Source organism: Sitophilus oryzae, unplaced genomic scaffold (genome assembly GCF_002938485.1).
Source record: "Sitophilus oryzae breed Bouriz unplaced genomic scaffold, Soryzae_2.0 scaffold_360_pilon_pilon, whole genome shotgun sequence".
Lineage (NCBI taxonomy): Eukaryota > Metazoa > Arthropoda > Insecta > Coleoptera > Curculionidae > Sitophilus > Sitophilus oryzae.
In genome coordinates this window covers 642,492-656,271 of record NW_022146930.1, presented here as the reverse complement: position 1 = coordinate 656,271, position 13,780 = coordinate 642,492, and the positions used below count along the sequence as shown (strand labels likewise).

The following is a 13,780-nucleotide window of genomic DNA, read 5'->3' as shown; positions in this document are numbered from 1 at the left end:
AATAAATGCACACCTGCGTGTCAAGGGACAAACAATCGAACAACGCTGTGCCGGTCAAGCTTAATCACGTGACTAAAAGTTTATTTGGTATGAACTGTAGAAGTGCAGAATCTTATAAGTATAAATTATTATAAAATTTTAAATCTAACATATAAAGACTCAGTGAATCCTCTGCTGAAAAAGGCAATTCAAGAATTGAATTAAAATCTGTTGTTAAGTTTAAATACATTTTTTTATTGTTTATTTACAGATTTTATGGATCTTATGAAAATTTGTTGTCCGGATCCACGACCAGAGCGTTACAAGACTTGACAGGTGGAATAGTACAAAGTTTCGGGCTGACGCATCAGGACCGCTTTTTGACGTTTCAAGTACTCAACTCCGCAGTTCCTAGATCTAGTCTTCTTATTGCCACTATTACTCAGGTGAGGAAAAACCACAGCCTTTTCATAACCAGCCCGCCAATCATTTGCATGAAAGTCTGTCTTACAAGTCGGTCTCTGAGCTGTAATGAAGCTTCGTCGAAAGAAAAAGCCATTTGTTAAAACTCGATAACAGGACAGACTTTTCGTTGACGATACTCAAACGAACATATTATCATAGTAGAAGGCAAAGAGTAGTTACACTCCCCCAAATATTTTCTGCCAGTTTTTACAGTCTGTCGAATATCGGCAGATTGCAGAGCGTTTCAGTTGAGTTCCGTCCGTCGACCTGCGAGGTTCGAGCGTTGCGTCCCAGCACAGAGACGGATTGGCAAAAAATGAGTGCCTTACTATGTGCTGCTATTGGTTGAAGTAATAATTCAAACAATTGCGCTTTGAGTTTTTTTCAGAGTCATTTGTGATCATGTTTGTGTTCAGGTTAATTTTCTCATGACTGATTACTACTTAATAATTTGATATTATTTTCATGTAAACCTCAATTTTTTATCGATTTTACTTTTGACAACCATCCCTTGCTTGCGGTTTAACGAACTGCACCATCATATTGAACAAAAATTTGCTAGTACCGAAAGTAGAGGCATGGTACCGAAATTACCGGTTCCGAAAAACAGCTCCGGTTCCGGAAAGGCTATAACGTACCATAACCGTGAATCGCCCTATACAGGGTGAGTCTTAAATAAGTGCAAATATTTTTAGGGGAAGTATATTTTGGCCCCAGAAATATGAGGATTTTTCTGAGTAATTTTTTTTTTGAAAAAAATCTGGAAATTTTTTTAGTTTTTAGTTAAAAACATAATTTCTTGATAATATGGTAACTAGGGTTCAGAACCGGAAGTTCCCGGTTCTTTTGAGAAATCGAAGAACCCGGACTTGAAATTATTAATTCCCGGTTATTTCGGTAACTTCGGGACTCGGTAACAATAACTAAAAAAATATTCTTTTATTACGTGACAAAGTAGTGATGGTATTTCTCATTGTTCTTGCTTCTTTTCTCTTTTGAAATTTCTGTAATGTTTATCAGCAATAATTATTGAAGTTTAAATATGTTATTTTATTATTTAGTACAATATGTTGTTCAATGTATTAGTTATGCAATGAAAATCACCTAACCAATTTTCAACAATTTTCCTAAATACATCTCTGTGAAACTATGGCGAGTGCCACGACTATACCACCTGTTCTGTGACTATACTTTGCCTAGTTATAGACCACGACTATACAGCTACGTCAGTGGTCACGGGATGCGGGAGCAAGGTCATATAAAGTGGCAGAAAAAGAACAAAGGATTTGACAAGGAGTAAAGCTACTACTAGTTTCCTTATATTATGATATTATACCGTGCTGGCAACTCTTACTTTTGGGTCGATATTCACATGTGTGGAAGTAAATCGCATAGGGATCTATTAAGTCGGAGTGAGAGAAATGCGACGGTGTGCTGTTGCGGCGTTGCCATATTTCTTCGGTACGCCTTTCCCTATCAAGTAAAGTAAAATCACGATCGCAAACCGCTTATTTTTAAAATACTTTTTTTCGAAAAGTTAACTAGATAAAATCATTAGATATGTTTCTGAGCATTTGAAATGGAATTATAAGGATATTGTTAGGGTGTCCATTTTTTTTATAACGAGAAAACGTCAGTAATCGCGGTATTTTAAAATCTCAACTTTTTAACACATAACACGCGATAACTCAAGAACCCCTTTAGCTATTTTTTTATTTTGAAGTTCGGTTCTTTTACAAGATGTTTAAATAAGAAAAATTCGATATGCTTCTTTTTTTAATACAAAAATTAAAAAAAAACATCCATTTACTTTTAGTGCATAGCAATTTTCAGTAATCATGTAACTTTTTTATTTATAAACCTTTTCACATCACTGTCTGCGCAGAAAATATAGCAGAAATATTAAGAAAGTTTAAAAAAACGATGTACTTAAACAGCCGTTAAACGGTAGCCTACTAAAATGCCGTTAATAGATATTGTGACGTCGGCGGAAAGTAATACCTAGCTATAAGCATTTTGCAAGAGCACCTGTGGCTCCGTGGCTGAGGCTATCGCTTCGTGAGCGAATGGTCCGTGGTTCAAATCTCACGCCGACCAAGACTTTTTTATATTTATTTTTTTTTGCTTATAGCGTGATCTTATTGCATTGGTTTCACTCTTTTTGGTTGGATTGGTTTTGTTATTTGGCGGTTTGGTTAGCGTTGTTATTTGGAGGGTGTTAATTCATTGGTTAGTTGGTTATTTGGTGGTGTTGGTTGGTTTTTACTAATTTATATTTGTTTTTTATATTTTTTAACAGTGTCGAGGTTAGTTGCGTTGGTTAAGTTGTTTATTTGGTGGGGTGGATAGCGTTGGTTAGTCCTTATAAAATTCCTATATTTCATAAAGCCGTCAAGTGCGTCACATCGACGACGTCATACCTTTTAACGGCATTTTAGTAAGTTACCGTTTAACGGCAGTTTAAGTACAGCCTAAAAAACTACAATTAATTGTTTCTCTTGGATTTCGAGATATCGATTTTTGAATTCAGAGCTCTAATAGCGCGACCGCTGTCGAACACCAACTCAATTCCACTTATTTTTACCAAAAGTGCACTAACTTGCACTTAAAAATTTACAAGCTACAGGAAATTACGAATCGTTAATAAATAAACAAATAAAGTATTACGAGACGTAATTAAATCGTGAATTTCCTAGAATTTTAAGTACTGATTTGTCTCTGTACTAATTGGATCGACCGGTCGACCGCGACGAATCTCCTATATCCCCTTCCACGTCTCTTAGCAATGTGCACTGTTTCTCGGTTTATTTCATACGTTTGGCAATATTTTTACTGTTCTCTCTTTGTTCAGTACATTATAAACGCATTGTACTCTTCTTACATACGGAAATCTCGACCCAAGACAAACTTTTGCCAGCCTTTACTATAGGACAGTTATAATCGATCATTTTAATTCAAAACCAGATAGTGTTTTTCTGTCATGTGTTTGGACCTCTTACTCGGCAGACTTTACTAACATTGATAGCAGTAATTTTATAGAATGAATTTTGACAGATAGTTTTTATGATGAATTGTGAATTCTTCCGAAATTCTTAACTTTGAGGTACATTAGATCTTTGAGATTACATTGATGAGTCTCCAAAGGTCTCTTACTTAGTAATGACCAAAAATTATCTGTTGATGGATGGTCAGTTATTTATTTCATTTTCTGTTATATTAATTGTTATATTTTGTTTAGGAAAAAGATAGCAAACGTCAATTGCGACTGAGAAACGGACTGATAACCCAGCACTCGTATTCTGTGACGGGATTGGCTAGAGTCAGAGCTGTAAGTGGAGAAACACCACTGGTAAGACTGAGAAACCCATGGGCTAGAGGAGAGTGGACAGGAGCTTGGAGCCAAAGAAGTTGGGAATGGGATGGGTTATCCACTAGAGACAAAGACTTGTTGAGTGTCAGAGTAGCTAATGAAGGAGAATTTTGGTAAGAATTTTTTATAGATATAGATTCTATATTATATGTTCTGCATCTGCTGTCGATAGTTGTATCAGTCTCTTTAACAGCTGCTTTCATGTCAACTGAAAGTAGGAATACATATTATATATTGAATAGTTTCACTGAAATCGTGTTCTTCAGTCTTTTTGATCTTCTTTATAAGAAGAAGTTTATTAAGATATATTAAGATATTGCTCTGCCTGTAAATATTTATCATCACAGGCCAGGCCAGACTGTACAATTTAATTTTTTTTCTAGGATGTCCTTTGACGATTTTGCCAGACATTTTACCCAGCTGGATCTAGTCCACATAGGTCCAGACGATTGGATGTTGGAGAACGCTCTACATTCGAAACAACCCTGGAGAGCTGTTCTTGCTAGGAGAAGATGGAGAGCTGGCTATAATGGCGGAGGAGGACCCTGCTATGTAGGTAAGTGAATACTGTATAAGCCAATGAAAATGTTAAAATTTAAAGATCGTATAGATTGTTTTGGCTGGTTTAGCGAAACAACGTACTATAAAATATATTTTTCTCTTCCAGAAACAACATCAATGAATCCACAGTTCCACGTACAAATACCTCGAACGTCCACCAACAAATGTCACGTGGTGGTCTCGGTGATACAGTACTACGAAACGAATATCACAGACTCCAAAAAAAGGAAAGCCCCAGTAGCTATAGGTTTTGCCGTCTTCGAAGTACCTCATTCCATGCAGAGGTTAACACCTAATTTCGTAGCTGAACAAGTAAGAACAACATCCAATTTTACATCTTCAGATTGTAGTTTGTTTTGCTTCACTCCATGTTGAAGCAACGAATCGCAGTATACCTATAAAACTGGACTTATATGCATAGATAAAAGAAAATAATCTACTATTAAGATAGATATGAAACTTAATAGTAGAATTTTGGGTCAAAGCGCCCTTCCGTGTTTTTAGTAGAGACTACCTTTAACCCAGCGCCTTCGCCTTTTCTGCTGTAAATGTTTTTAATTTTTATATTTGAATTCAAAGGATTTATTTTTAAAGTTACATTGATATATTAGTATATCAGAGTAACTTTAATAAAACATAAGAATATATATATTTTACATTTTTTTTTATTTTACAGAGTTTCATGTAAATGATCGTAAGTCGACTGGCTGTCTAATGAATAGACCGAGATTTATAGATTTTAAAGCGAACGAAAAAAAAAATCAAACAACGAATACATACCATATATTTTTCTTTTATCTAAGATACATACCTTATCGTCTTTTGGAAACACGTGCATTTTGCAGTTTCGTTAGTTTCTTTGCAGATGCAACACAACAAAGAAAACACCATTTTTACAGTTAATAAATAATAAAACTATTTCTGACTATGATATTTAAAATTTAGATAGATAGAAAATTAAAAAACAAACCAGTATTTGCAGACGCCGGCCCAAATTCAATAAAAATCAAAAATTTTCCTGCGAAAATCAGGCTTTTTTCACTGAAAGTCATTGTCAAGTTGACAATATACAGGGTGTTTTCGAATTAGTCTAAAAAAATATGGTGTGATTCCTCATGTGTTCTTAAAACAATTTTTACATAACCATTGAGTCTAAAGTACTTCCTTTCTGATCTACAGGGTGTTAAAAATTAAAAAAAAATCGATTTTTTTGCTTAACATAAATGGTACACCACTGCTTTTTTAAAGAAAATATATTTCTTTCTTGACTGGCCATCCTTTTTCAACAAAATTGATCTTTTGATTTTTTCTTGTTCATCAAACGGTTGTCGAGAAAAAAATAAATATACTTATTAAGAACCCGCCTTAATTCGTTTTCTAAGGATATTTTATTTTTTAGATTAATTAGGAAACACCCTGTATATGCATATCACAGGCAACCAAATAAACTAGTAACCTCTAAAAGTTATTTTTCCTACCACTAGCGACATACCGTGTTTTTAGTATGTATTAAATTATTTTATCAAAATTTCACCATATAAGTTTCCAGGCAATGACTTTTATGGTATTTTTTTTCAGAAACCTCTTGACGTCACTAACCATTCTGTAGCCCGAGAGGTGGTGACTTTTTTTACCCTGCCTCCAGGTGACTACATTGTAGTTCCCCAAACGAATATTCCTAATATAGATGGCAAATTCTTGTTAAGGATACTTACAGATGAACAAAGTAATATCTGGTAATAAATTAACTTTTTTTAAGTTAATTCTTTGCTCAATTTACTAGATTAGAATATAATTTTAGGGAAGTTAACGAAGATAATATGTTGTTCAAGAATATATCGATGGAGTTTTCTGGTGATGAAGGAAGCTCGTCGCTTTTAGCTGTAAGTGATAGTTTCTTACCAATGAAAATTATTTCTTTATACTGGGTTCGCGGCAATCGTGCGTCGGGCATCTGTAGCTCCTATATAATAAAAAATTGGGAATTTTGTTTAATTACCCTGTGTATTATTGCATTTTGGCTTCTTTTTAGATCACTTTACATAATCTTAAGATATGAGTAAATATATTTCGATAGTTTCAGAGATATTACCCACCAAGCAAAAAACCTCACATTACATTTGCAACATTGCAGTTAATCCCCAAACAGTTTGCTTTGTAATGTTGATTTCTAAACGTTGTGTCGTGATTGATGAAACCTTGCTACAGAAACGTTTTGAATGGTGATTAAAACGTTTTTTCTGCAACATTGCAACAAAGATTCAAATGAAAGATCCGCGCAAGTGAATATTAATTAATAATATAACAAATATACCATATGATCGAAAAAAACGTCTAGTTGGCTTGGAAATGAATATCGATGACATTCCCCATATAAAATAACAGCGATTTTCTTTTCATATCCATCGCTGACGTCTTTTTTTTCGATCATACGGTATAAGAAGTTAACGTACTTGTTTTTTTGCGTTTTTGGTATCACATTTTATGCTTTTTGAATGAGATTTTAACGAATCTAAATGTGAGTATAATTTTATTATATGTGTGTTTTAATAATACTTAGCCATGAATAAGTATAACAAATTTTGTTTAGTTTAGTTTGTTTTTAAGCTAAATTTTATGTTTTAGGTTAGCTTTTACCCAATTGAAAATTGAAGTAGATAAAATCAGGATACGAGTATATCAATCTAATGATAAAATCACAAATAATATTCAGTATTAATTATTCTCAGTAATATTTTTTTAAAGATGTTATAATCTTTAGAAATTTTTAAAATAAGGACATCAAGGGGCCTCAAAGATTACTGTCACAAGAGGTAAGTTTCTCATTGCTTTATTTATTACAACTGATTGTTTTTATTTTTACTACTTTAGAAATGATTGGATACAGATTTCAAAACTTTACCGAAGAGGAATTTGAAACCACGAATAAGGCAATTCAACATGCGAAGACAAAATATGAAAGATCCAAAAAATCAATTAAAATATAAGTTTGCTTTTCCTTCTACATACATTTAATGTTATACTTTCCTTTTGTATTTTTGAATAAGAAATATAAAATAATGTTTATACTGTACCTATATATTTTGTATTATTTCAGACATTCAACTTTAAGATTTTTTTTAGAAATTCGACTCGGAGGTCAGAGTTGAATAATTCCTTATTTAATGAGCAGCCGAAAAGATCAGTAAGTTCTCAGTACTTGACAGTATTTTTGATATTTTTGTAACAAGTAAAAGTGATAAATTTCTAATTTTTATTTGTTTTCTTTTTCAATTTGACAAATTCGACTTTCTTGGTAGGGATATATTTACCGAGCATTTTTAATTTTTCTAAGTCAATGGATATAGAGATGTACCTACATATTTTTTATCAATATTGTTTATGTTTTTCGTCAATACAATATTAGTAAAAGTATATTATACCTATCTGAAAGTCTACAATTTAACCCATTAATGTTTCTGTTGATTATAACCTATTACTGGTGTATTATTGTTAACATAAAATTGCTAATATTCGCAAGAAAAAACTGTTTCATTAATTGATAAGTAAATATTAAAAAATAATTTTTATATTTTCCCTCTGATGAATGAAATGGTTTTTTAATGCAAACCTTATCTATTTTTTGCTATATTATTTTAGCAATAAGTCAGTTAATTATAATTAATAATATAATTTTACCAATATTGTATTGACGTAAAATTAACAATATTGCTAATACATCCCAAATTAGTACCTTCTTGAACGTTACATTAGCAACGTTTCAATAATATTGTGAAATGCAACCTTCCACTGCAATGTTATTTGGCGGAAGATTAAGCTACCCTGAAACCTTGCATAAACCTCCCTACAATGAAAAAAGCAATGTTACACCTTGCTTTGCGAAGTTTTGGCAATGTTCCAGCAATAAATTTTGCTTGTTGGGTAATATATAAATAAAAATATATATATTTCAGCCTTTCTTAAAAATATTATTAAAAGTATAAGAACTGTCCTAAAATCAGAACTCCATTAGGTTTTTACTTTAGATCATAGACTTAAAATAAAATATAGACTACACTATTTACATCTCAACGCGGACAAATAACCTTTTTTGTACACATGTTTACTTCTGGGTACAGTCGACCGAGCCTTCCTCATCCAGCCTATGTTGTCAAGTCTTTAATATTATCAATATTTTTTTTCTTGTTATACACATATATTGAGATATTAATACTACAGTTTAATAAAGTAGGTTTTAATATTCCATAGATGTATTAAATAGTCCTTATACTACTAAATTATAAGTCGGATACTGTTTAATAAGGATAAGTTCTTTACAATATGACAACACCGATTAGAGGCGAGGGAGCCTATTCATTCATTTATTACCTTGTAGTACGTGTCGCACGTGTGCCGTAAAGCTTTGTTGCCGCTATGTCCCCGGCTGTATTAACGCATTTTCTTAGCGTGTAGTCCTTAAGTGTTTATTTTATTGACTTTTTCTGTTCAAAAACTATAAAATATGGTTCGCCAGTGCCAAATTTGCAAGAAATTTGACTTAAATAATCGATTTAAGTCTTGAAACGACTTTTGACCGGTAGGCAACTCTCAATTTACCCATTGGGAGTCAGTGGCGTTGTTGTAGAAAGGCGTTTATTTAGATAAAATTTTAGTAAAATGTAAAATCTGAATTTTTTCTTTTACATTACATTATTTACTTACCTACATTGTAACAAAATCATAATTATAACCCTGTTAATAATTAATAATGTTTTTATTAAAAATATATTCCGGTTTATTCTAAAATTATCTTCAGAATCTAAAATAACATACAAGAATTTTAAAATGATATTACATTATGAAACAATATTTTTTAATATATCGGGTCGTCTCAAAAGTGTCTCAAAAGTTTTAATATACCGGGTCGTCTCCAGCTCACCCCTATAACTTTTTTTATTTTTTCAGATAAAAAAACAGATTTGTATGTTAGTAGGTATATGACATAAATTAGGATTTATTGACGTATTCAGTTGTTTTTGGTCTCGTCCTGTTTCACCGAAATGATTACATCTTTTGATTTTTAAAGGCACCCTCGGTATATTGCTACTTTATTCGATAAAAAATGACACTCTGAATAGAATGACATATCATATGTCAACTTTTGACATTGTCGCTTAAAAACATATCCTATTTTAAATTTCAATCCAGTTTTTTTCAATCCACTAAGTTTTAATCAAGGAGCCTTGGAAAAATAGTTTTGATCGTCTAATAGGTTTCGTGTCTTGTCTAGGCCGGTTAAAAGATGTACAAATCGTATTTTTAATCATACATATGTCAATTTTTTCAAATGGAACAAGGGTTACTCATTAGCATATTTGGAAAAAGTATTTTTTTATGAATATATTGATACCACACACTTGGTATTTCGAGTCAAATTGTCGTTATGAACCGCGTGTTACAATTACAATTAAACCATATGCGAAAATGTCAAAAGTTGACATATGATATGTTATTCTATTCAGAGTGCCATTTTCTATCGAATAAAGTAGAAATATACCGAGGGTGCCGTTTAAAAATTAAAAGTTATAGTCATTTCCGGTGAAACAGGAAGTGACCAAAAACAATTGAATGCGTCAATCAATCCTAATTTATTTCATATACTAACATACTAAATTTTGTTTTTTTATTTGAAAATATAAAAAAATTATGGGGATGAGCCACTTTTGAGACGCACCCGGTATAATAAAGACAGTACCGAGTTAAATAAATGTAGTTTTTATTTTATCCACTTCCTATCACCTTCTTTAATGGAACAGATTTATGTTTTCTCTAATTTACATAATAAGACATCACTTAACCAGAAAAAAAATTACAACAATCATATTTTTTTTCTCTCCCTGTCGCCGATTCTATTATATCTGTGGAATAGATCTTGTTTTGATTAATATTAGGGGTTGTAAATGTTTCTCTAAAATTAATAATTTATTATTAATTTCAAAAATTACCTAATTTCGATTATAAAATGTCTTCTATAACGTGTATTTTATTATTTTTATCCTTTTTGGACTCTAAATTGTTTTTTCTAAACTTTTATTTAAAAAACCTGTCCTAAATCTTAATAAAATATAAAAAAGTTTAAATACGATATATTTTTAATTTAATTATAGCTTCATTAAAATAAAAAAAATTACCCGGCTATGATACGGAGAGTTCAGGTGTACTTGAGAAACGAAAGACAGTGTTGTGTTTCTCGGCAGAGTCGTCAGGGAACGACCGTTACGACAGAGACAACCTATCTATCGCTCGTGTCGCACTCGTTATAACCTAAAACAATAACACAACAATAACAAGACAGTGTCTGACCACATGTTCCAGCTATTTATGAATGAGATGCTCAGTCTATATTTTATTTTAAGTCTATGCTTTAGATAGTCTTACTTACTTTGCTATAAATATGGTAATCGATGTTCAAAATTTTACGCCAAACTTTCTAAAATGTAAAATAATTTTTCTTCGTTTTTTTTTTAAATGGAACACCCTGTATATTATTTGTTCAATAGACATTTTTTGTATTTAGAGTATTTTAGACTTTTTAACGGTTTCACATTCAGGGTGTTCCATTTAAAAAAAATCCATCCCGATCCATTCACACTTTTTTGAGCTACACTATAGAAGTATTTTCCTGGACGTCGCGTTTCCTTATCGTCGTACATACTTCAGGTTTGCACTTAAACAAAATTCATTTTTCGATTATACTGCCGTATGATCGAAAAAAACGGCGTCTCTTTAGTTTGGAATAAAAGGGAATAACCATCGCTGACGCCGGTTTTTTTCAATGAAAAATATTGATTTTGTTAATACAGTATCTATAAACTGGATGATATTTCAATTTGATATTGTATATTAACTTCATAATTTCTTTTAGAAAGATTCCAAGACTATTACCTCCAAGTACCTGATGAAATATCCCCCAGAAATCGACGCAGGGCAGCTACAGAAGCTTCTCAAATCGAACTGGAAAGCCTTTTTAACAGAAAAACCTTCGTTAGAGTTGTGTAAAAGCCTCATAATGCTCAGAGACTACAACATCAGCGGAAGAATCAATCTTATGGATGTTCCAGTTCTGGTTCACATGCTTCAATTTTGGAAGGTAAAAAAAACTTTTACAACCATGTTAGCATCATCAGCAGATGATCAAGACTCCATTACTAATTCACTATTAATTGGTGAATGCACGCTGCATTCACCAACTAATAGAATCATATTAATTCTCTCTGATGTAGGATAAGTTTGCATTTTCGGCAAATTTCTCAGAATTTTTTTTGTTTTAACTGACACAAAACGATAACTAGTTATTAAAGTTGAACTAATTAGACAGCTATATTGAAGTAACGTCAGACATATCACCAGCCACCTAGATTTTATCAAATAATAAAGATCTACTTATATCAAATCATGTAAATGAAAATATCTAGGAAAATCTTTGTTCGAGGGGTAGGCAACCTTAATAGTATTTTGAAGAGACATGAATTCTCTATTCAATATCGGAATAATATACTGGGTGTTCCATTTAAAATAAAAGAGTAACGTGCTTTAAAACTGATCAATATTCAATATAAATTTTGTCTCATCCTGTATAACTTTTTGGATCAAGTTCTCATTTGATTTAAAGTAGAAGAGTTAATTTAACTACATATTAGGCTATACCGAGTAAATTCCAATTTAGGTAGCTTTTATTGTAATTTAAAAAATTGTTTTTTATTTCTAGAAAATGTCAAATATGTCAAAAACCTTACATTTTAGTCATATACTTTTCTTATAAAACTCACCTTTATTTTTCTCCCAGAATACGAAAATCAATTAATATATAGGGTGTTCCATTACAAAAAACACAACTTTGATATATAACTTTTTTTGGGGACACCCTGTAGAACTCTCCATATTTTTAGAAAGTGCTCTGAATTAACCTACATATGCTCACAAAATTTCATTTCAATACAAACTGTCTTTCTCCTTGGAACCTCCGTGGTATTACACAATTTCTAGCATGGATAAACTGCTCCCCAAAAGATGACTTATATAAAAAATAACTGTTATCAAATCCAAAATAAATAATATATTATTTATTTCTTGTAGTTTGCGTTCCAAAAATTTGAAAGAAGTCATGGCAGTGGCAAAACTTCTAGTTATAACTTAAGATCACTCCTTTGGGAAGCTGGGTGTACAGTCAGTAATAAAGTTCTCGAATGCCTGGTCCTGAGGTTCGCCAAAAACAGAATAGTAACCACAGAAAATTACATAATGGCCTTAGTGAGGCTGCATCTTGCCCATGGTAATATAATTACTTCAAAATAATTTTTGGTTTATTTATTTTACTTTATTTTTCAGAAAGATACCATAATTTGGACACCAAAATGAAGAGTAACCCTATATCACTTGAAGAGGTAAAAAATAAATGATGATAATTTTTTTTGAAGTACATACTGATTTTTCTATGTTAATATACGGTATGATCGAAAAAAAAGGCGTCAGCGATGGTTATGAAATGAAGATTGCTGTCATTTTTTATATGGTAATTATCATAGATCGTCATTTCCCAGCTAACTCGACACTGTTTTTTTTTTCGATCATACGGTAAAAATCAAGTGTATTTTTTAATATTTGAGTACTTATACAGGGTGTCCCAGAAATAAGTGCAAGTTTTTTAACTGGTATAATTCAACCCCAGAAACTAAAAAAAAATTGAAAATTCGATTTTTTTTAGTTTTTAGTTAAAAAACATAATTTCTTGATAATATGGCAACATATAGGTATTAGATTAAATTTACAAGAAAGAAAATCCAGAAAAGATCCAGTGGTTCTCAAAATTTTAGCAAAAAATCATTTTTTTGGAAATCATCAAATTAAAATAACACCGTTATTTTGGACTTATTTGAAAAACGATAAAGAGAAAATATGTTTCTTTTATCGAGATCTACCACCCCTTAAAACCCCTTAAAATACTTGCACTTATTTCTGGGACACCCTGTATAGTACTTTTATATATTTATAGAAATTTTTCATGTTTCAGATGATTCTAATGACAATCTACTCTTAAAGAAGCTATGAGACCTTGTTGTTCATCAAATGCCAAAGATTTTTCCTGATTTTTTTTATAATAAAAAAGTTATAGTCATTTTTATTTTTTATACCTACTGTATATATATTGTAAATATGTAAAATCATGTTAAAATATTTTATTTATTTTAAATAGAGTGCAATTACTTATTTCTTTTTAATGTCTACTGAGTAATATATTGTGAAACTTTTAAAAATATAAAGAATTGAAAAAGATAATGAGTAGTTTTAGTTTAAAAGTAATATTAATATAATTAATTATTTAAAAAATTAAATAAATAATCTATACTAATATATAAAATCCTTAAG

The 13,780-nt window shown here is 31.3% G+C and overlaps 1 protein-coding gene across 3 annotated transcripts in view; it reads left to right on the top strand.

Annotated features, from left to right (window-relative positions):
* The window catches only part of LOC115885075 (calpain-11-like), a 107,946-nt gene extending 94,384 nt beyond the window's left edge, over nucleotides 1–13,562 (top strand). For 2 of the 3 annotated variants that reach the window (XM_030903839.1, XM_030903840.1), the window contains exons 6-15: nucleotides 251–425; nucleotides 3,683–3,927; nucleotides 4,198–4,370; nucleotides 4,482–4,687; nucleotides 5,954–6,111; nucleotides 6,177–6,258; nucleotides 11,280–11,504; nucleotides 12,491–12,686; nucleotides 12,743–12,798; nucleotides 13,425–13,562. In XM_030903839.1, the coding sequence (XP_030759699.1) occupies nucleotides 251–425; nucleotides 3,683–3,927; nucleotides 4,198–4,370; nucleotides 4,482–4,687; nucleotides 5,954–6,111; nucleotides 6,177–6,258; nucleotides 11,280–11,504; nucleotides 12,491–12,686; nucleotides 12,743–12,798; nucleotides 13,425–13,451 (1,543 nt within the window). In that variant the 3' untranslated portion in view covers nucleotides 13,452–13,562. The remainder of the gene's footprint in view (nucleotides 1–250; nucleotides 426–3,682; nucleotides 3,928–4,197; nucleotides 4,371–4,481; nucleotides 4,688–5,953; nucleotides 6,112–6,176; nucleotides 6,259–11,279; nucleotides 11,505–12,490; nucleotides 12,687–12,742; nucleotides 12,799–13,424) is intronic. The other variant, XM_030903842.1, reaches the window with a different exon arrangement.
* The last annotated feature ends 218 nt before the right edge of the window (nucleotides 13,563–13,780 follow it).